Source organism: Mobula birostris, chromosome 4 (assembly GCF_030028105.1).
Source record: "Mobula birostris isolate sMobBir1 chromosome 4, sMobBir1.hap1, whole genome shotgun sequence".
NCBI classification, from domain to species: Eukaryota; Metazoa; Chordata; class Chondrichthyes; order Myliobatiformes; family Myliobatidae; genus Mobula; species Mobula birostris.
The window spans coordinates 72544355-72569206 of record NC_092373.1 but is presented as its reverse complement, the minus strand read 5'-3'; the positions used below and the strand labels follow the sequence as shown (position 1 = coordinate 72569206).

The window sequence follows — 24852 nt, the reverse complement described above, 5'->3', positions numbered from 1 at the left end:
TCTGAATACCTTATTAACCTTGTTAATTTATCCTATCAATTTTGAAAGATTTGTTGAGAAAATCTCAGATCTCTGTCCATGACCTCCCCCACCCTTTAAAATTGCACCTATTAGTTTGTATTGTTTATTCTGATTCTTTCTACCAAGATGGTGCCACACCCTTAAGTCCAAATTTATATGAAAATGTTACAAAACAGCAGAGGTTGCTGTGCTAAACTAATGTAGGAGAGAGCATCTTCCTCCCTTCTGAAGAACACAATTTTGGCAAAACATTTTGTAGCCTTGCTGTTATTGCCCCAAAATGCTCATTGATATAATATGCATTAATTAATCAAATACCAACTTAAATACTATTTATTCAACACAACTACAGTCTATATCCTCTCTCTGTTATCCCATCAAAAAGTGTTAAAGCTGGTGAAATGGCTTTGCTCTCATTATTCCAGCTTGTAGTCAAGATAATTTGAACATTAGCAATAGCAGTTGAAAGCCTTGATAAACATTCTACAATATGTATTAGAGCTCTGTGTCTAATGTAATAATTCTTTTGGTTTACTCCACTATACAATACAATCATGGCCAACTCTTAACTTCAGTGCAATTTTCATGCATTACCTTAATATTTAGAATACCTTTAATTTTATAGATAATTTTAGTTACTTTAGATATTTAGTCACAATTTTGAATAAGGCCCCATGACATTAACTGGAGGCAGTAGTTCAATTAACTACTATATCTACAGAAGATGAATCGCAGAAGTGAAGACAGTGATATAAGAAGGGTGTGGAGACTGTGGAGAGGTACATAGGTGGTGTACCAGGATGCTGTCTGATTAAAGGGTATAAGCTATAAGGAAGAACTGAACAAATTTGGGTTGTTCTCCCTAGAGTGCTGGAGGCTTAGGGCAGACCATATAGAGGCTTTTTTTTTAATTACCTCAAACATCTTATCCTCAAACATCTGAGGATAAGTTTTGAAGTTTTGAGTGGAGAAGTTTAAAGGTGACATAAGGGATTGTTTTTTACACTGAGAGTGTTAGGTGTCTGGAATTGGGTATCAGAGGTGGTAGTGGAAATTGCTTTTACACATGAATATGAAGGGGATGGAAGGATATGGATGATACACAGGAGGAATGTATTTAATATAGAACTGGCACAACAGAGTTCTGTCCAGTGCTGTGCAGTTCCATGTTCTTATTGCTATTAAATTAATCAACTACGTGGATGTAGCACTGGTAACAAATGGCTGCATACACTGAGATTCCAAATAAAACAGAACTGGGAAGTGTTTTGACAACAGAACCTTTAAGAACTTCCATCTTGTATATTATTAGAATACCATTTGCATAACTTTTTAAACGAATAACTGTGTGGTGATTTATTTTCGTTTTGCTTCCTTCTGAGGCTAAGTGAGCTGACAGCCAGCCCTGCTGTTCTTAGAGATACTTATTATATTCACAAATAAATAACTGGGAGAAGAAAATAAGGGATTAATTTTGCTAAATATGTCACAATGCGCGAGCTGGTGTGAAAAAAACTTCAAGTTGTACATTATTGTCCAATAATTGTAGGTAGAATGATCTATATCCCATCATTATATGCATACAGATTCACAAAATCCATCAATCATCTGACAAATGACAGAGCTGAAATAAAATGAACAGTTCAAGCCCTGAAACGGTAAAGTGTTGGAAATAGAAATGGAAAATTATTCATCAGGATTATTAAAATCATGCAAAATACCAGCTTGCCTATTATTTCTGCAATCTGCACTCCTGTCGTCCATGAGAATAGTTTGGCAAGTGGATTTGTTGAAATCAATTTCCTGCTAAAGATTTTTGTAGCAGTGTGAATTCTGATGCACATGGCCAATTTCAGAGCCCTTCCTTCTATTGAGACACTTACAGTGACTTTGCTTTCAGCATATATTGAATCTCCCGGTCATTGCTATTCTCCAAGAGTCGAAGGGTGAAGACATTTGCTAGCGCCTGCCCTTGATCTTCCAGCTCTTGAACTCGAAGTAAACCGCGAAGAGCATAGTCAAACACTTCATATTTGTCACCACTAGAAAGGAGAAGTATCACAGTCATGATTGTCTACGCTGAGTAATTTAGGAAACAAGTTCAATAGAAATCACACAGTAATTCATTATTGTGAATGTAACTATTCACTAGTTAAATACAATTCATTATCAGCATGAGATAACACAGGTCTGTTCCTCTTACTGATACTCTGAGGTCTAAACTCTTAAGTAATCATAATCCACTTTCCTGTGTTTTTTACCACCTTGCATTGTAGTTAAAACGGCATCTCAAGGGATTCCATTGCTCCAATTCCTTCAGGGCTATTGGTGACATTGTAGGATTCCACAACAGCAGAGGAAAAACATACCCTTTCATTTTTGTCTGGATATCCTGTATGTACTGTATATTGAGGTGAAGATCGTTAGCATAATTTTCTCACTTTAGGCAACAAATGTCAGTAGCAACAATTCAAAGATTAGAAATAATGGCCAGATGTAGCGTGAAGCTACATCTGATTTGTCCAAACAAGGTACCTCCAAAGATACTTTCGACTGGGTCAGAATGATATCTTCCCTGTTTCTCACCTTCTGGTCATCCTTAGTTAAACAGCTATCTTACACAGAATTTAGAACAGTCTTGTGCTGAAGAGCCATGTACATAAACCATTGCATCACATTCATACTTCAACGCCTCACAAACCAGAAATTCAAGATAAAACAGCAGCAAATAATTTCAGATTTCAAAATGAAGCAATACCATAGAACAAAATCAACAGGCCTTCAATGAAGGACTTCTTAGCAGAAATACAAGTTTTAAAACCTATCTGTGTTATCTATAGCCACACATAAATTGACCTAATTCCTCCACGTTTCTGCTACCTTTGATGTTATTTTTTCAAGAACTTACTAGGATTGTTTCCTGGTTATTAGAAAAAGGTCATTGAACAAAATCAGGTAGACCGGCTTGAATAATTTCTTCTTCCGAAATGTTCGTGTCGCTTTCTGTACAGACATTTGTTCAAGTTCACCTTCCTTCAGCAGCCACCGGGAATGGGAGATAATTGGCACAGACTGAGAAAGGCAGATATTTCAATTAGATGCAATCTTTGGCAGTAATATGGTAGTTGAGAGCTTGTATAATCATTGCTGAAAAACTCTTAAAAGCTGTAATTCTGCACAAATCACAATTAGAAAATTGCTTTACTTATTGTAACAAACAATATTTAAAATTTCAAAAGGGAAATGTTTCATTTTATACCAGGCTGAAGGAGATTATGCTGCTGATGTAAGGTTCTCCAATGGACATCTTGCATGATAAGGTGGACTCTTGACCTCACAATCTAACTTGTCATGGCCTTGCACATTACGGGCTGCCTGCACTGCACTCCCTCTGTAACTGTAACACTATATTCTGCTTCCCTTACAGCTTTTCCTCTGTACCAACTGGATGTAGTGATATCATGAAACGGTGTGCCAGGGCAGCATGCCAAACAAAGTTTTTCACTGTGCTGTACATTGGTACGTATGACAATAATAAAACAATTTACCAATTTGTTTTCTTTTTTACCCTACACATTTCTTTCTCTGTTTTGTTCATTGCTTTCTGCTCTGATGAACTTTTGGTTTACTAGCCTTCAGATGCAGACGTCTTTATTAAATATTTTTCTGTACATACCTTGACTTTAAATTCTAGTTTCTTCTCAAAGTTGATCAACTGTTCAGTTCTGCTCATTTTTTTCACACGTTCACTGCACTCTTTGATTATCTTCAACAAAAGAAAAGAGGATTCTTAATAGCAGGCAAATTTCATGCAGTCAATGTATCTTTAGCTAATCAAATACAAAAATACTGAAGGATCAATTTTCTGTGATCACTTTTTTGTCACTGCTAAATAGTTTATTTTGTAATTTTGAACTAAATGACTGATTTATGCTCTTCATTAAAAATAATGTGTTAAATTGGCAAGATTTTCTTGGTAAATGCCACAGTTTGGAAACTACATCCAACAATGATGCCTGATATAGCTGCTGGTTCAAAAAAAGTTCAAAGGTTCATTTATTATCGAAGTAAGTATTCAGTATACAAATCTGAGATTTGTCTTCTCCAGATAGCCACAAGACAAAGAAAACCTTGGAAGCCATTTAAAGAAAAGCATCAACCATCCCACACAAACCTCAAACCCTCATCCCTTCCCTCGCACAAAAAATTAATAGTTCCTGCAAATGAAATTTGCTAGTTGGCCGACTAAATGATTAGTAGGATTATACACTGTGTCTTCGCTATTTATGAAGGATATGCATACTGACACCCCACACATATTAAATAGATGGCACTGAGGCATGGTCATGGTACTAAAGCGGCAATGATATACAGCAATCACTCCTTCCATAGATATAACGAATTTTCTGTCAGCTTCAGCTTGTCAAAAAAGCATGGGTTGAGGTCTGAAACACTTCAGAATTTCAGACATTAACCCACGCCCACACTCCTGGTCCCAGCACAAACCTACCCTCGTTGTTAACTGTGAGTGTTCCCAAATTTGGCCACACTGCAGTCATTGATATTCCTCTACTTTTCAGCACAAAGCATCAAAATCAATCAATCTCATGACATACACGAGTTATCACAGCACCAGGGTCTGGAGGAACACAGTATATTTACCAACACATCCAGTAGTACCAAGCTGACTTTTCAAATGCATGGATCCATGGGTAGTAAGTCAATGGATAACAAATACGGTTTATTGTGCATAAAATTAGAATGATGCCACACAGGAATGGTTCCCATTTCAAGCTAGAATCCCACATCAGTAATAGGATAAATTTCTGGTTCATTTGAATTATTTCTACAAGAAAATTCTTAGATATGTTTTCAATTGATTTCTTTTCATTACAACAGTTGCACGTATTTTGTGAGATATTCACATAAAGATCCATAACTTTGCAAAATATATTTATTTAAATACCAGGTATATTTCTCACCTAATATGGATTAAATATAAATAAATTTCAATATACAAAGGGTTTTTTAAATGATAAACATTTTTTTGTTTCAATGTTAGACCTGTTTTTTTTTTCCATTGTGTTTCTTTGATGGCCCTGGCATGTACTTGCTGGAGTTTAGAAGAATAAGGGGGGGGATCTCTTTGGAACCCATCGAATATTGAAAGGCCTAAATGTGGAAAGTGGGGGAGTCTAGAATTTGAGGGCATAGTCTCAGAATAGAGAGAAATCCATCAAGGACAGAGATGAGGAGGAATTTCTTTAACCAGGGGGTAGTGAAACTGTGGAATTCATTGCCACAGGCAGCTGTGGAGGCCAAGCCATTGGATATATTTAAAGCAGACATTGATCGCTTCTGATTAGTCAGGGCGTCATAGGTTACGGAGAGAAAGCAGGGGAATAGAGTTGAGGAGATAATGTCAGCCATGATGAAATGGTGGAGCAGACTTGATGGGCTGAACGGCTTAATTCCGCTTCTACGTTTTATGGTCTTATGGTCATGTGATATTTCCATCATTAATGTTCTGCTGAATATTTGGAATTATATGTCAAGTGCTAGCAGACATGCGTTTAACGCGAAAGGTTGAATGTTTAAAGGACATGTGGGGCAAGTTTTTTTTAAGCACGGAGATGGAAAGGTGCCTGGAAAAGGCTGCCAGAGTAGTAGTGGAAACAGATACGACAGTGGCATTTAAAGAGCTGTTCAATAGGGATGTGAATGCGTAGAAAACGGATGGATATGGATCCTGAGCAGGCAAAAAAGGTTTAGTTCAATACAGTATTTTTTTAAATATAGGCATCCGTTAGTGTCAAGAGACCATGGATTTGTGCCTTGGAAGGTTTCCAGGGTGCAGGCCTGGGCAAGGTTGTATGGAAGACCGGCAGTTGCCTATGCAGCAAGTCTCCCCTCTCCACGCCACCGATGTTGCGCAAGGGAAGGACGCTAGGGCCGATACAGCTTGGCACCGGTATCATCGCAGAGCAATGTGTGGTTAAGTGCCTTACACAAGGACACGAAACACTGCCTCAGCTGAGGCTTGAACTAGCGACCTTCAGATCACTAGACCGATGCCTTAACCACTTGGCCACATGCCAACAATACAGCATTGTGATCATTGTAAATATCATAGGCCAAAGGGTCTATTCTGTGCTCTACTATTCTATGTATGTTCTACTATTGTGGGACCATTTTTATTTATTAGTTGTGAGATACTTGCTTTTAAATATCAGACAGAAGAAAAAATAATTTAACCCACTTACTAATTGAAAAGGAATTAACTCACACCAGTCCATTGGAGCAAAAAGAGGATGCACTAAAAGGAATTCACTACCAACATACAAAGCCAGAAACAGTCCCTCCTCATTATTAGCTCACTAATCATCATTTAGCCAAACACGAAACAAGGCTTTGGTATATTGTGGCACTTGGTCATTCAGATACAATCTTGATTTCCTGAGTATTTAATATGGAATCTACCAACTATTAGCGAGCAATATTGCCTAAACAGGTTTGCACAGGATAAAGTGAGCATTAAAATAATCTGCAATTAAAAAGCAAAAAAAAAATCAGCAGCCAGAAATCTGAAATATAATTAGAGAATGCTGGAGGTATTCGGCATTAAGAGAGTTAAAAGTCAAATCTGTTTTATGATACCGAGAAGATGGAGAAAGCCATGGAATATCAAGAGCAACTGAATGACACGAGCGGTGGTGATGTCAGCTGAAAGAGGGCAGTAAAGGTTTGTTAGTCACAGTTGATCATCCTGGAAAAGATATAGGTGAAAGGAGATGAATGAGAACAGACAGGGAGTAAGAACATAAAAAGGATAGATTGATCTGTGTGAAGTAAAACACCGCAGGTGCTGTAATTCTGAAAGAGAAATATATGACCCAGTTCTGATAACAAGTCATTAGCTCTCATAGATGCTGCCCGACTGCTGGGTATTTCCAGTATTCTCTGCATTATTTCAGGTTACTGACAGCTATCCCACACTTCCTGCATGGATATGTCTTTATTTTCTCCTTCTCTGTTCACGTTCATGGTCTTTTACTTACATCCCCTCCAGACAGATCAGCTTGCTCAATGAGTCCCAGACACTCTCTCTTATTTACCAACACAACCATTATGTCTCTCAGTCTTTTTCATCTATTAGTTCCCCATATTACATCCTTCTCTACAACTTAAAACACATTTAATTTCTTCGTTTTCCTGCTGAAATATTAACTGTTTTTCTCTCTCCACAGATGCTGTCTGACCTTATTATTTTCGGCTTTCTCTATTTTAATTAATATTTACCAAAATCCATATTTTCCTTTCTGTCTGTGAACTAATTTGCCTGTAAAATATATGGATTAAATGCTAGCTTACATACAGTTTTTCCCTTTTCCCTTGTCTCTGAGATTTCCTAATCAAATATCACATACGATCAGAAATAAGTTCTAAAGAGGTGCATGTAGTGCTCAAGTGGAGATCTTAATGAAAGAACATATATGTATGTTTAAAAACGCAAACACGAGGAATTCTGCAGATGCTGGAAATTCAAGCAACACACATCAAAGTTGCTGGTGAACGCAGCAGGCCAGGCCAGGTAGCATCTCTAGGAAGAGGTACAGTTGACATTTCGGGCCGAGACCCTTCGTCAGGACTAACTGAAAGAAGAGCTAGTAAGAGATTTGAAAGTGGGAGGGGAAGGGGGAGATCCATAATGATAGGAGAAGACAGGAGGGGGATGGATGGAGCCAAGAGCCGGACAGGTGATTGGCAAAAGGAATATGAGAGGATCATGGGACAGGAGGTCCGGGGAGAAAGAAAGGGGGGAGGGGGGAAAACCCAGAGCATGGCCAACGGGTATATTCAGAGGGATAGAGGGAGAAAAAGGAGAGAGAGAGAAAGAATGTGTGTATATAAATAAATAACGGATGGGGTACAAGGGGGAGGTGGGGCATTAGCGGAAGTAAGAGAAGTCAATATTCATGCCATCAGGTTGGAGGCTACCCAGACGGAATTTAAGGTGTTGTTCCTCCAACCTGAGTGTGGCTTCATCTTTACAGTAGAGGAGTCCATGGATAGACATATCAGAATGGGAATGGGACGTGGAATTAAAATGTGTGGCCACTGGAAGGTCCTGATTTCTCAGAGAGCTCTGTCAGCAAGAGAAAGCAGGATCTCCCAGTGGCCACACATTTTAATTCCACGTCCCATTCCCATTCTGATATGTCTATCCACGGCCTCCTCTACTATAAAGATGAAGCCACACTCAGGTTGGAGGAACAACACCTTATATTCCGTCTGGGTAGCCTCCAACCTGACGGCATGAATATTGACTTCTCAAACTTCTGCTAATGCCCCACTTCCCCCTGGTACCCCATCCATTATCTATTTATATACACACATTCTTTCTCTCTCTCTCCCTCTTCTCCCTCTGTCCCTCTCACCACACCCCTTGCCCATCCTCTGGGTTTTTCCCCCCCTTCCCCTTTTCTTTCTCCCTGGGCCTCCCGTCCCATGATTCTCTCATATCCCTTTTGCCAATCACCTGTCCAGCTCTTGGCTCCATCCCTCCCCCTCCTGTCTTCTCCTATCATTTTGGATTTCCCCCCTCCCCCTCCCACTTTCAAATCTCTTACTAGCTCTTCTTTCAGTTTGTCCTGACGAAGGGTCTCGGCCTGAAACATTGACTGTACCTCTTCCTAGAGATGCTGCCTGGCCTGCTGCATTCACCAGCAACTTTGATGTGTGTTGCTTATATGTATGTTGTCACAGTTCTTCACAATATAGTGTGATGCCTTTGTCACATACAAAAAACACTAACGCATGTAATCAAGAATGCTAAATACTTGCTTGAAAGATGTAACGAAGATAAGAATAGAAAAGAGGAAGAACAACCGAACACTGGAATTCATGGCAGTGAATATCAGGAGATTTACAAAGAATATTAGGAGATTTGTACACATTTATTTCCCAAAGGTAATACCATAAAAAAGGAGTGAGGAAAGAAGGTCAATTTAAACTGTTAAGAGAGGTTAATCTTGTACCTTTTCAATTTCTCTATGTGCCCTCACGGCTGTGCTTTCTCTCTTTGACTCTTCTTCAGCTATTTTCAAGATATTCTGATGAACAAAATTGTATTCAGAGACTTAAATTACTTGGCATCAAATTCTTCAAAGTTTTGATTATTTGTAACTTTTTTGAACAAATACCAGTGCTTAGTGGACCAAAGGAAAGGCTCCACGTGTACTACATTCCCTCCCAGAGCAGGGAGGACATGACTGTATCTTACAGTTAAGAAGGAATGATCTTATTCAACCACAATAAGTGGTAGTAAAATGATAGCTGGCCTTACTGAGAATAATTCTCAGATATTTAAGTGGTTTCAGTTCACAGACAAATCAAAATTATGTTAGTTATTTTTAAAAAGTTGCAACTTCTTGCGTATGAATTTTATGAACATGACACGATCCCTTTGCAAAATGAGTGATCCATTAAATAAGCTTTAAGCAACAAAATGTTCATGTTACATCTGACTGAGCTCTGTGTGAAGGGAAACCTTCATTAAATAATTTTAAAATATATATATTATTTTCAATGGTTGTGAAATATTTACACATCCATAACATTTAATAGCTTTTTGTTAAATTACATTTTACTGTGCAGTGTAGAAGTGGAGAGGTACTTGACCCAATTCAGCAATTTGTAGTAATGTATTATTGATGCCCCATGAAATGATTGATTGCCCTTGTCATATAAAGTAATGATCACCACACTAATAGGCAATGAAATATCTCCATAAGATGTTCTTGGGTTGTTACCTGTACCAGTAGCTTTAAACGAGTTATCCTTTGAAAAGGCAGAATGAGAAAGGAGGGAAAGGGAAGTCCTCTACACTTCGGGTCTTTCTCGAGTTCAGCCATCACATTACGAAACTGAAGGTTATTCTCCCTTTAAATAAGAAGGTGCAGTGTCATGCCAGAGGTTAAATCTGCAAATCCTGTGGAACAGAACTCAATCTCAAATATGCCCACTTTGGGTTTTAATGGAGGCATTTTGAGAGGTGGGCAGCTAATCCAGTCTCAGGAAGTGGGCTTTTCAATATTATGGCTCAGGTTTTTTAACAATTGTTACATTTTGGCCCACTGGCAACTTGCTCCTGAGGGATTAGTAAACCTGACAATTGAAAGGAGGCGAGAACAGCTGTAGTTGTATAATTTTCACAAGCTCTGCAATGCTGTGTTAGCCAGAAAGAGCAGGAGTGTTTCCTCCGGATCAAACACTCTTCCTGTAAATTACACTTTTGTTCAGCCACTCTGTGCCCCAACTACCATCTGTTCTCTACAACAATCGAGTCTCTCTTCATGCAGCAGGGTCTCCTGAGTTAACCATTCCTTTGCATTATCTGACTTCTATTGTCCCTCGCACCACCCCATCATTATATGTACCTACAGTAATCTACAGCCTCAACTATTTACCAACACTTGCAGGCCTCAGCAATTTAGAATTTATTTTAATTTTATATCCATCCTACAATGTGAGGGAGTGAAAACCTTTGTGTTATGACTGTTGGAATGTAGAGACATGTGAATTTAAAAGTCTAATGGCTTGTAGAAAGAAGCTGGCCTGTAGCCTGTTGGTCCCTGCTTTAGTGCTTCTTTATAAACTGTTGAAGTAGAGTTTCTGGCCAAAATATTTCAGACCAGCCCTCAGGCTGTTGGCAGCTGGAAACTCCATTGGAAGGAAACTTGCAGTTGGGTTTAGCAGAAACTAAACTTTATATCTCAAGACAACCTCTTTACAATATTTACCTCCAGGTTAAAGCCAAGGTAACAGCTCTGTAAAATGAGAAACAATGCTAGTATGAATTTCAGCAACATCCTGCGTATTCCTTTCATTCAATGACCCAATAACTCAAGCTTTTGTTTCCTACATATGTATCCCAAAACAACTCTAAACATTATGCACAGGCTCATTCACCCAGAATGTGTTTAAAAGACAGATGGTGTTTGAGGCCAGACAGAAGATCTAGAAATAAGGGGAACACGAAACATTTGAAGCATTGGGGACCATGTCATGCACTCTCTATAGGTAAATGCATAAGGACTGTTTGCTAGCAGCATGCATACTCTGGAACCATGGTGGATTCTAATTAAAGAGTGATTCCATGAAATTCAGCATTTTCAAATGCAATTGTTACATTGTATATAGAATTTTGATTTTTAAATGCTCCATTTTGAACTTTTTCATTATAGTGGGAAATGTCAAGGTGCACACCCCAAGAATTCTTTCCTCATCAACGATATTTAACCAAGTAAAACAATGCTCATTGCTTGTCAGAACTACCATAATTTCCAAAAGAAATGGGAAATATCATTTCCTGCAATGTGGGAAGGTAAGTAGCCCAGACACTAAAATTGAACTAAAATTAGTAAAATGCTGGGAAGGCTAAGCAGGTCAGATTCTCTCTGAGGAGAGGGAATAATTCACATTAATATTTCATGTCTTTCAGATTATTAGATAAGACCATAAGATATAGGAGCAGAATAAGGCCATTCAGCCCATCAAGACTGTTCTGCCATTCCATTATGGCTGATCCCACTCAACTTCATACACCTGCCTTCTCACCATATCCTTTGATGCCCACGGACTTCACCTCACACAGACTGTGGCAGAGCGTTCCACAGAATCACTACTCTCTGGCTAAAAAAAATTCCTCCTTACCTCTATTCTAACATCCTCTCCACATCCTCCCTATCTAGTCCTTTCAATGTTTGGTAGGTCTTAATGACATCCCCCTACACTCTCCTAAATTCCAGTGAGTATAGGCCCAAAGGTGCCAAACACTCCTCATATGTTAACCCCTTTATTCCCGAATCATAGTCATAGTCATGCTTTTTTGATCCCGAGGTTTTTGTTAATAGTTGCACCATAAATAATTAAATAGTAATAAAACCATAAATAATTAAATAGTAATATGTAAATTATGCCAGGAAATAAGTCCAGCACCAGCCCATTGGCTCAGGGTGTCTGACCCTCCAAGGGAGGAGTTGTAAAGTTTGATGGCCACAGGCATTTGATGGCCGAATCATCCCCATGAACCTCCTCTGGATTTTCTCCAATGACAACACATGATTTCTGATATATGGGGCCCAAAATTGTTGACAATACTCCAAGTGTAATCCTTCACATTATTAGGTATATTTAAGACAGAGGTAAATAACTAATTGAAAGATCAAGGAAATGGGTTATGGAGAGTTAACATACAAGAGGAATTGAGGTGAACATGGAACACCCATGATTATATTGAATGGTGGGGCAGGTCTAGAAAGTTGAGTGGCCTTCTCCTGTTCCTATTTTCTTGTGTCTTATGACACATCATCAGAAGCAGTCTAGTGAAGAATCCTAAGACATGAATCCTTATCTCCTTTATCCCATTGTTGCCTGGTCTGCTGTGTATTTAGAAAATAACATGTTTCTTTGAAACTCAGATTTGTTTCCTCAGATTAACACCAGAAAATGTTATGTGTCTGGGTGAGATATTAGAGTTATTTTAGACTGCTAGTACAATTAGCCAGTCATGTGCCCAGGCATAAATAGACACACACACACAAACAAAGAAACACACATTCTAGAATAAATATTGCTTCCCTCTGCCTTTCAGACACAAAAATAACAGTGAAACATACATTGATCGTCGATAAGCCGCCTCTTGGTAGCTCTGGTTTGTAACATATGGGATGTAGACATTAAAGTAGCCAACTGTGTGTTCGTACACGATATCACAGACATCCGAGATAACAATGTCCTCTTCCACACGGTGCTCCAGGTCACGAAAGAATCTGAAAGTAATAAATAATCCATAAAGTGATGTTTGCTGATAATGATTGTGAGATATCTGCACATTTGTCGGTACTTGTTTTTTGACCTTTGTTGTTATGCTTAATATTTCAGAATTGTGAATTCCTTTGGACAGATATCTTGCTGGGAGAGCTCAACATGAAAAGACAAAGTTCAAATTGTGAAATATTGCGTGGGAGAACGGAATTATTTCCCTTCATAAATACATTAAGAATTTCTTTTACATTCATTGAAGTGCTCTGAAAGCTGCTGACAAAGCGAGCATTCACTGCCTTACCATTAGTCTTCCCTAAACTGCTCCAGTCCATCTAGAAAAGGATTAGCATTAAGCAGGAAGCTTCGGGATTTTGGTCAAGTAGTGACGAAGGGCCAGAAAATACATTTCTAGCCATGATAATGATTGACGGGATATTGTATGACACCACTATTTGCTGTCTAGTCCCAGGAGGTCAAGGTTGTGGGTTTGGGCGGTGCTGTTGAAGGAGTCTTTGTCTGTAACTGGAGCATACTGGAAGCTGTAAACAGAACTCAGCAATTCCATCATCTATGGATCCTCTTCAGTTTGGCCTTGTCCAGTCATTAACTTGAAGACCAAGAGAATACAAGAATTTTCCCATCTGCAAAGGTGGAGGCCAAGACATACTTCAGAACTACCTCACCTTTAGACAAACCGTTCAATGCAGATACCATTCTGGTACCTATCCATCAATGTTAACCACATCGGTTGGTTTGGAATCACCCGAGGTCAGATTGTATAAGGACAACACATTTCTGTACATGAAAGACTCTAGCCTGAGTTTCCCCAAGCATAATTAATCATAATATATTTTGTTTCATATGATAATTTAAATTGTGTCAAATTAATTTAAATTTTTCAGCTGCCATGACTTTGACTGGGTATTTCAGGCTTCTGTATTTTAGACCATATACAATTCCTGCAATGAATGGCTGGCTGTCTGACTCCACTATCCGCAAATCAGGAATGTGACATGATACTCTCCACTTGCCTATCAAAACTCAAAAGCTCAACATGATCCAAACTGAAGTAGCCTGATTGAGTGGTGACCTATTCATCAACACAGTTGTTCCCTCCCTCCACTACCGGCACAACATGGACATACAGTAGAACTAGTCTGCTTCATTCTCACAGGAGTTACAAGCTGAATGAAACATCATGCAATCATCTGCATCCATCCCTAGTCCTGACCTTACAATGGAAGGAAGGTCATTGATGAAGCAACTGAAGATGGTGAACATTGCCCTGAGAAACTTCCAAGAGTAATATTCTGATGAATTTCCAACAACCACAATCATTTGTAGAAGAATCAGGGGGAGATGAGGGAAAGATTTTTTGCTCCAAACATAGGATTCTGGAACTTACTTCCTAAATGGATGGTAGAAGCAAAAACCTTCATCACATTTCTTAAGTACTTGGATTTCAGGGCCAATAACCCAGTACTCGAAGATGGGATTGGACTGGAGAGGATTTTTGGCACAGACGCATTGAGACAGCTGGCCACTTCTATGTCATAAGCTGTCTATGACTTACCCAGGGCACATTTTGTGCCCTTGGTTCTCTTAGCACCATTTCCAAGTAGTACTTTGTTATACTGAAGTACTGATTGTTCAGCTTATAAATGGGTTGTATCTGTGTATCAATTATTTAGTTAATTGAATTTGATTTCCCAGGTGTTGTGGTCGGATTTGAACTTGTACATCTAGGTAATTAACAGGTCTCTGCATTACTAATCTTGCAATTCATCCTCTAAATTATTATTCTCAAGTAATCTTTACATAACTCATTTCACTTCAGGCCAATCATAATATTTTTGAGGCAGAGGCAATGCCACAAATAACAACTCAATGCCTTGGTAATCTGTACAAATTTGGAAGCTGGTAGATTGATATTAACAAAGCCATAGATAATTCTTTGATCTACCTCAAAATATATCAAGGATTAACTCAGATGTGAGAGAAGGTGTATCTCAGGTTGTATACCGTGTACACACTTTCATAATAAATGTACTTTGAATCCTTTGAAGTTAATAATAATAATAAGTAGTAGTTTATTGATCCCGAGCGGGAAATTATTTTGTTACAGCAGCAATATTTAAAAACACACTTAGCAGGGTGCAGACTTAACTAATAATAAAGTACAGAATAATGGTATACACATTAATAATCTACCAATGTGCGATAATAATCTACGAAAAAATAAAGCGGAGACTATTGTACCATGATGTGTATTCTCCTGTCGCACAGGGATGAACTGTTGTATATGCTTATTGCACTTGATAGGAAAGATTTTCTGTAACAATCTTTTTGACAGCAGAGCTGAATGAGTCTGTTCGAAAAGGTACTCCGCTGTTTATTCAGTAGGTCAAGGAGAGGATGTGCCAGATTGTCCATAGTGGATAACAGTTTGTTTAGTGATCTCCTCTCCACCACTAACTCAAAAGATTCTGGGTTTCACTATTCAAAATATGATTTATCCATAATGAAACATTTCACTAAAAATTAAACTAATGAAAATTTTTGCCAAGTCATAGATTTAGAAGACTTGGTGCTCCTCACTTACCTTTCACTAGCTGCTTTGATTTCAAGGATGTTGGAGAAAATATGATGTTTCTCAATGGGAGTGAGTGTCTCACTGAGTTGCTCAGATTTCATGAAGTGGAAAACCAAGATCTCCAGACTCTTGTAGTAAGAAGCTTCGGATGTGACAAGCTCAAACATTGCCTGAAGAAAATGCAATGAATATGAGTATCATGCCAAAATTTAATGCTGTTGGTTTGCTTGCTTTAGCTGCTGTATTCTTTTTATTGTAATTTATTTTTATTGAAGTTCATCATCAAACAAACATTTCCGTAAAATGTATTTCAGATATTGTACATATATATCATATAGTCATATATGCCACAAAACATTCCTTATTTTAGAAGCATTTCACTAAATGAATAGCTAAGATCCCACATATTGATTACAATGGGTATGCTCATAAAAAACACCCTGTCTGATGTGTAGCATCTTGGTATGGCAACACCTCTGCACATGACTACAAGAAACCGCAGAGAATTGTGGACACAGTTCAGCACATTGTGGAAAGCAGCTCTCCCCTCTAGTGACTCTGCCTATCTTCTTGCTGCATCAATAAAGTGCTGCTATAAGAATAATATATAGATCCCTAGTATAAGTTAGACTCTTGCCCTCACAATCTACCTCATTCTGATCTTGCACCTTACTGTTTACCTTCACTGTACTTCCTCTGTCACTAGTACATTTCATTTTGCATGGTTATTGTTTTAACTTGTTCTACCTTAATGCACTCTGTATTGGTCTGATCATTTAGAGTAGTATTGAAGACAAGCTTCTCACTGTATCTCATACATGTGACAATAATAAATCAATTCCAAGTCCAATTTATCTTTAGAGCAGGTGTACACATAATTCCATTGTTTGTACTGTGGAATATTGGAGCAGTTTGTACTTCACCAGAAGTCATTTTCTTTACCCCCACGCCCAGTTTACAAAAAGCAGCCAAACACTTCTTCTTGTTTTCAGGACTTCTCCACTCACATTTGGAAAAACTCCTTTTTTCCTTCTAATTTATTTTTCATTCCTTATTCAGACTTCCCTTCCATGCTACTGTTTTGTTCGGATTTCCAAATGTGATGCGCAGTGCAGCTGAGAATTTTCAAAGTAACAGCAAGAATTCAGAGTGATGAGGGACCATCAGCTGCACCAGGTAGGCACTGGGATTAAAAGAGAGGACACTGTTTGCAGTGTGGACCATTGCACCTGGTGATATTGGCTTGGTTGGTGATTTCAGCATGGGAAGTTTGAGTTCCTCTTGATTTTCAACTGTAAACGTGTAGACTCCCATATCAAATATGTATAAAATATAAATAGTTGACACATAACTCGTGTGTTGTGTTGCCATTCTGTAGTGAACTTTGTTCACCTACTGTCATTTATTTTTACATAAACATCATCAAACAAACCTCTAGAGTAGGAGTGGTGAACTTTTTGAGAGTGTGCTCCCAATTTGGAGATAATCTTTTGAAAATATTCCCTTGCTTGATGTGGTAATCTTGAGCAGAGTTTATCATTGATTAATGGATTAGTAACAACAATTATGGACTCATCCTCTTTTCTTTTAAAAAAAAGTCTATAATTATTGTTACTAATTCATGAATCAATGAAGATCTCTGCTCAAAATTACCATGGTGTGCAAGTGAATATTTTAGAAGTTTATTACCAATTTTAGGTTGTATTCACAGTTTTCCTATTAATAAAGGTATAATGCAAACTGAATGAAATAAAGTTTTTCAAAAATTATTAACATAATCTTTTAAAAAGACATTGAAAAATAACATCATATCTAAATAAAATTGTTATTGTGACTGTTCCCTTTCTAAACACTAATCTATACACAACGATTTCAAAACATATCATTCAATGTCACTTATTCTTGCAACGGTCTAGCAGGCGCCAAGCTGGCATGAGACGTTTCCTGTGAAAGCATCTCTCTGTTCTCTGGTGGTAAAAAAAATCATTCACTGCTACATTTGGCAGTAAAGATAATCATTATGTTTTTTTTATTGTGGGTGGGGTTAAACAATTGAGAGGTGGCACTGCATGCCGTATGCAAGCAAAATTATTTTTGATGAGTCTAGAGTAAGTGTAAGGTTTAATACTACCTGTTCGTAAATGCTCGGTATAATCAGAATCTCTACAGGATATATTTTGGTTATTTCTATATAACACTACTGAAAGGGACATTTCTAATTGTTCCCATATATGTACAGTATGTCATGATTATAAAATTCATGTGTTCTTAATTTTGAAGCAAATTATATAGATCAGCATTTTTCCCCTTGTTAGCTGATAAACTGTTAAATCACTATATTTAAATAAATTAAAAATTATTTCAAGAAATAAAACAAAAGATTTTTGTTAGGAATGTTAAAGTAAAACCAATGTTAGTAGCGAAGACATGGGATATTGCACGAAATGTAGAGAACCCAGAACAGTACAAAGCCTAGATCATCAGATTTGTCACCAGACAAATTTGAAATAAGTTACAGGATCTTTTGGAAAAATAACTCAAGCCAGTCCAGACCTTTAACTAGCCACCAGTTTGATTGCATCTTTCCAGCACTTTTTCAGGATACAAGGGATGCCTGCTGCCCTTGGGAAGATGATGAGTAAGCCTTCCTCTTGAACCACTGCAGTACTTCTGATGAAGGTATTGCTATAGTGCTCCCAAGGCAGTTTGTTCCAGGACTTAAGACCCAGTAACATTGAAAGAACAGTGATATGTTCCATGTGGTGTACATGTGTGAGGGGAATCTTGTTCCCAGAAACCTGCGGCTCTTGTCTTTTCATGGTGGAAGACATCAGTTTGGAAGATGGGTTTGGAAATACTGTTGGAGTATTTTGCATTATTGCTATATAAACAACAAAAACTTCTTTCTTTAAGTTTTGTTTCCGATATTGCTATACGATTTTTAAAAATTTACAGTGCTCACAGTACAGGTTTAATTTGTAGACCAAAAAACCTAACTTTTCAGATGTGTAATTTTATTCACTTTGCACTGTTGGATTTTGTAAAGTTATGAAATTAATCCACAGAAACATTTTACAGAATAATCATAGGGATTCTGGAATGAATAGCATATTGAAATAGAAAGCTACTCACGGGTCGTATTTTTATTTGTCTTTCTTACCTCCTGGAGTTTAATTTCTTTGCGACTGAGAGTACTCAACACTGTGCTGTTTCTTACTTTCTCTGTGTTCTGCCATAATTTCATGCCCAAATTATTTGTACTCGGACTGAGTTTAACTGGCTGTGATGGCACTTGAGTGGCAATACTGGAGTCAGTTTTTACTTCCTGGGGCTTGGCTTCATTTGCAAACTCTGATCTGTTCTTTTCAGTGCAATCCTGCATGCGTCTTTCCTCAATCTCCTGATATGTACTCTTTTCCCGATATTCCTGATACAGAAGTTCTAGGATTAGACAAATTAGCGCATTAGTTTTTTTTCAGCATTTGATGCCTTTGACTAACTAAACTTAGAAGCATTCTGTGTGATAGTAACTAGGACCCTCAACAGGCTGTCAAGTGAAGGGAACCTGTTAAGTCAAAAGAAACAGCAGACAAAGAAATCAATATTCTTACTTCTGACCTTAATATGCTGAATGGTCTTCAGTTAACAACTGCTATCATTAAAATGAAATCAACAATGACAAAGATCTCTCCCACAGGGGAGCGAAAGAAAACGTAATCATGTAGACCAATTATTTGTGTTTCCCAGTTCCCAAGTTCATGGCCAAAATCTGATTATTCATTCATCTTTCCAGTTGAGTTCCTTTCATTCATTTATTCACAGAATTTAAGCATTTCTGGCAAATGCAGCTTTTATTTTCTACCCATTATTTCCACCCAACCTGACCAGCATTAGCTTGTTAGGTCATTTCAGAGATGGGATAGCGATTTCCTTCCCTCAGAATTATTACAGAAGCAAATTCTTTAAGACAATTCAGTAGTTTCACTGTGACAACAGCTGCTTATTCCAGAATTACTTAGGAATTTGGATTTACATTCTCTCAACTGTCTTGAAGCAGGTACAAGCTCATGTCATTAGAAAATTTGTCTCAGTCACTGGATACCTAATTAATATGTCACCACCAGTCCTGCTATGTTTTTCATGAATTTCATCACTGGGGTAACCAATAAAGGAGAAAGGAAAGGTCAATAAAACATAAACAAAAATAAATGCCTCAAGACAAATACTCAGCACTCTAGGCTCTACTTCCTTTACCTTTGGTAATGCTGCAGTAGAATCAATAAAAATCTGGCCTGGATACATGTTGGGCACTGACATTGCCCTGGAGTTACCTTTGGCATCGTCTACACTTGGGAAGGTGTCAGACTTGTGGGGGCAGTTACCCTTGGAAACTTGGAAACAGTGCCACCTTGTGGAGGAGTTCCCTTTGTGGGAGGATACTTGGGGAGGAGCTTCTGACTGAAAATGTGGTAAAGGGATCAGTGCGAAAGATCGGGCTAGAGGAAGCCCAAAGGTCTTCTTCTCCCTTGAAAATATTGATGGGGGGATTTGTAAGTTGACTGGAAAGAAGTTGATGGAGAGAAGTTAACAGAATTGCCAGCCTAACTAATAGCCAAGACCCTATTAGAAGATTCATTAATATGTCTTCATATTTTGAAGGAAGCCACCCTTTCACCAGACTCCCCAGCCACCCTACTCTCCCAGTTAAGGATGGTTAGTAAGGGTCAGAGAAGATCACATGCTCGCCACCCTCCTAATTTGCACCCTGACTGGGCAAGCACATACCCGAGAATTGCCCCAGATAATGGTAATCTCTTGCAATATTTATGCTATGTGACCATGTGCTGACCTCATTTGAAAATACCAGTTGAAAGATCTTCTGTACGAGATTCCTTCAAGACCTTAGCTTCTGAGAGGGCGAGGACTAGGGTTAGCCACCCCTCCCAAATTGTACTTTTTAATGTAACCTTCTAAACTATATTACAACAAATATGGGTGCAATATCATGCAGAATTCGCAGACATAATTAGACATGCTCTGCAACTGTTAAATGTTGAAAAACTCTGTTTCTCCCCGATGTTAAAATGCTACTTACACTCCCTCTCCCAACTACCTTATGAGACGCTGCACTTTTCTGATGCTGGCGTTAACTTCACATTGCCCCCCCTTAGCCCCTTTATAACTGTAGTTAAATTTCGCTGAGTAATGACCTCTGGAATATGCCCAATCAAAACTTGCAATCTCTAATCATGGTTCTGCTTTGTAATTCTGGCATTATGATAATGAAACTGGCTTTACTTTATTGCTGTACTTAATGGCTTAAATAAGTAAGCAATTCTTATGCAGAAAGACCTGGTAAGAGACATTGTGTGGTATTTTTCAATAAAGCTGTTAAGTTTTAAGGGATGTCAACTTTTATCTTTTTGAATAAATTGTTATCTAATTTTATTTTACTATTTCTCATAAAAGATTACTGCTGTTGCGGGGCTAGTTGAGGATATATGGGTTAGACTAAGTACCATCTAGTTTAGTGTGTGACATAACCTCAGGTCATCCTGAAGTATTGTACACTTAAAGAAGTGCATTCCTTGCTGTAATGTACAACAGTCAATCATGTGCCGTAAAGTTCTGCAAACAATAATGAGAAAATAAACAGTAAATAGGGTTTTATTTAAGTAACTACCCACAAGTGTCAGCTTGGATCATGTGTTTAAATCCTGAGTGGGATTGGCACAACAACCTTCTGACTCATGAATCAAGAAAGCCACTTTGGTAAAAATTTCCCCCAAAAAAGATTAACTTTAGGAAAATATGAAAAATACCTTGCAGTAAAACTAGTTAAGTGGAACTTGGGGGAGGTGTGTGTGTGTGTGTGTGTGTGTGTGTGTGTGATGGCATTTGTATGTTTCTATGTATATATGTGTTTAAGTGGAATGGACTGTAAATATGTTTGTGTATATTCATTTATATGCTGTGTGCATTTTTTTGTGGTTTGTGCACATGGTATGCCTCTGTGTGTCTGTATGTAAGGTGGATGCTGAGAATGCTGAGAGAAATTGGCAAATTACAACCTCTCTCTGAAAGCAGTTATGAAAATAATGCATCGGTACCAACATCCCTATTGGTAGTTACCCACATGGAAATCTCAGAGCATGGCTCTGGCACGAGCCTGCAGTGGCATCTTCTGCTCCTGTACTACTGCTCAGGGTATTCTGTGGAGACTGCAGAAGGGGAACACTTACTGTTGGGTATCTCTGCTTTACCAGCTCTAGCATTACTCTCTGAGTGCTACCAGGGGTTAATGCAAGATTTCTCCAGCCATGAATTGCAGGTGCTGGAGAGAGAGAGAGGCTGGGATCAGTAGAGGGTTCAGGAGAGCAGTGGTTATTAGAAGCGATCCCAAGAGGTGTAACTCCATTACTGCAAAGTCCTCTTGTCCAGCATCAGTTGTCCAGGTCTAGAGAGAAGCAGAGATGGGGTATGGTGGGGTTGTAAAGTGGGAGATGTTAATTATTTGTAAATGGCATTGGATAGGAAACCCTCAATTTTCAATGATCCAAACATGTAAACAGCTTTACCGTGGGAAGGGCTTTAGTTTACACAGCTTCCTCTGCGTGTGGACATCTGAGAAGAGAGAAGCCTGCAGGACCAACCCCTGACAAAAATCCAGAGCAGAGTCCAATGCTGATGAGGTCAATTTTTCATTAAATCCTGCAGCCAAGCAGTTACCAATGCAATATTCTGCATTGCCCAGGATCTCATCAGAAAGGACTTTGATCCCAATATATTTTGCCTGGACAGTGCCCTGGAAAAGGATTTTCTCTGGAAATGTAATAACAAATGATTATGTCTTACACTGCTCTGATCATAAAGGTACAAGTTATCAGCCTCCCAAGGTTCATCTCTTAATTGTGCAATTAGCAGCAATAAGAGGAGCTGGCCCAGACACCTGACATTACTGACCATTTGCACCCATGCCTGTGTTAGGGTACAAATTGGCTGGACATCAGATAGTGGAGCGGGTGGCCAGCACAGGGACAGTGACGTGGGTCTGGTTTCCACTGCTTTCAACAGAAGATCTGGGACAAAATTCTGCTCCTCATTGGTTGAAAACTGTTAATGCAGGAAAACTTAAGCAACACACACACACACACAACGGAAATTTATCTTTCTGAAGCACCTAGCACTAATAACTATGTGCTATTGTTAATTCACCTTCCCACACATTGTCTGGCTCAGACACTCCCCCATGTCAACAGCCTTTGTTTCACTGATACACATTATAAAACCATCAAAGAGAGGGGAGTGGGAAACAAATAGGGGGTGAGGAACTAAGAAACAAATTGAATGTTTAAATCTACTCAGAGTTCGGAATACTTTTATTTCAGGGAGGAAACTAATGACAAAAGCCTCTATAAATTGCATAGAAGTAATAGCTTGAAATATTCCAAGACACTGATAATTCATAGTGCTGTACCTATGTTTTCAACAAAATGCCAAACATTCCTGAATCTGGATACGGAAGCATTTGCTGGAGAATTTCCATTTTGTTCTGAGCTTGTTTCAAGGAATCTAAAATGACACGGAAAGAAATGATAATGAGTTGCATAGAAATACATGACGAGCGAAATATCTATTTGCTTCCCTACCTCACTACATTTAACAAATATTATTTGCTTGGTTGCTGTGTGCATCAGTCTGTAGGTTATTTTTTTTCTCTAATTTACTAATTTAGTGTTTCTATTTCCTTCCAGCTGCTTTGCGGCATCATTACACTTTCCTAATGCTTGCTATCAGTGGCTTGTTCATCTGTGCAGTGATTTCTCCTAGGCCATTGATGCTTGTGCACAGACACACAGAAATAAACACTGTGCTCAGGAATAAATGAGATTTGTGAGATAACGTTTATTGCTCCTGAGGCACAGGTGTCAAAAAATTGGTAGTATAGATCTTCTATTCTGTGTGAGACTTACTTAGTTTATATAATATTCTGCTGATATCCGGGTGTGTCTGTGTCAGGACCAGTAGTTTTCCATTATCAGCCAAAAAAGAAATGCATTGTTAGAACCAGCACGGCTTGTAACACCATCAGAGACCCATTGCCTGTTTTAAGAGCATTTCCTGTAGCAGGATCCCTAATGGTGGAGGTCATCAGATAGACTTGGTCCATCCTTTAGCTTGATTTTGTTTTTGCCCAAACTAAAACTGAATGGTTGAGTTAACTAGCAGTGCAACACAAGAACAAAGGAATCTCCAAGCTGAGAGAACAAACCAAGTGATTGTCATTTAGAAAATGAGTCACACTTACTACTGATGCACTAATTTGTCAAAGCATTAAATGCGAAGACTTAGCTCTTTCCCAAATAAGAAAGTGAAGTTGGCTGAGGAGAGGATCAAGATTTTATTTGCACTGGAACTAGAATTGAGTGCTTCCCAATGACAGATACATTGCTATTTCTTCACTCAGTGGTGCTCAGGGTAGATCAGCAAACCTTAAAGGACTCTGCCCTATAAGAGTCACTCTCAAGCTACATAAAAATGATGCACTGGAGATGGCAAAAATCGCAGGGGAGGAAGGACGTGGTGATCATTCTTCTGTCTCGATCCTGCCCACAAAATCCATTGCCTTGATGAAGTCCAAAGTTGTGAGTGGTCCCATGAGATTGCCAGATCTGCGATCGTCGTTGCGGCAGAGACTGGGGGCATCATGATGCACTGAGGCACATGGAAAGAAAAACCTGTAAACAGTTAGGGAGCAAGGAAAGATCTTTGGAAAACACTCGGGCGAGTATACTATCAGCCTTAAAGAATTTTTGTCACTGTCTCATCGGCAGAATGAAGACCTTTTAATTTGTGCCTCACTGAGGATTTTAACTTGATGTTCTATTTGTTTTTACATGACTATTCAATAGTTATAGTTCGCACCTTTCTAATTTACTTTTGTGAGGACAGAAATGGGAGTTGCATGTTTAGTGACCACATAGTTCAAGCCTGACACTAGACAGGTGTCTAGGAGACTAATGTTAATAGTGCTAAGAAATATTGGGTTCAATTTCCTGATGGCCCTGCGGTCATCCAATTTATAATCACTGGCATGCTCTAAACAGGACCAAATCACATTTATGTAAAACAAGCATATTAAAAATAAGTGTTATTCCATCTAATTTCTAACTTTTACATCTCCCTAGATGATTAGATTAAAGAATTGACAAATAAAAGTGCAAAAGTGACAAACATAAATTAGACTGTGTCAAATAAAAAAAATGACAGGAAAGAGTTGGTTAAGTGAGAGAAGAAAAGGGACTAAAAGGAAAAATAAAATAAATGCAAAAAAAATGTTTTCAATTAACAATGAAAATCTGAAAAACTGAGAATCTGCACTTAATTTTCAATGCCTGAAAGGTTGATTA

The 24852-nt window shown here is 38.4% G+C and overlaps 1 protein-coding gene across 6 annotated transcripts in view; it reads right to left on the bottom strand.

Moving 5' to 3' along the window:
• ngef (neuronal guanine nucleotide exchange factor) overlaps positions 1 to 24852 on the bottom strand; it is an 80019-nt gene that overhangs the window by 16745 nt on the left and 38422 nt on the right. For all 6 annotated transcript variants that reach the window (XM_072255554.1, XM_072255551.1, XM_072255557.1 and 3 more), the window contains 9 exons: positions 22920 to 23014; positions 18603 to 18883; positions 15452 to 15612; positions 12702 to 12854; positions 9834 to 9963; positions 9060 to 9134; positions 3698 to 3787; positions 2930 to 3093; positions 1905 to 2063 (listed from right to left, as the gene is read on the bottom strand). In XM_072255554.1, coding sequence (XP_072111655.1) covers positions 1905 to 2063; positions 2930 to 3093; positions 3698 to 3787; positions 9060 to 9134; positions 9834 to 9963; positions 12702 to 12854; positions 15452 to 15612; positions 18603 to 18883; positions 22920 to 23014 — 1308 coding nt within the window. The remainder of the gene's footprint in view (positions 1 to 1904; positions 2064 to 2929; positions 3094 to 3697; positions 3788 to 9059; positions 9135 to 9833; positions 9964 to 12701; positions 12855 to 15451; positions 15613 to 18602; positions 18884 to 22919; positions 23015 to 24852) is intronic.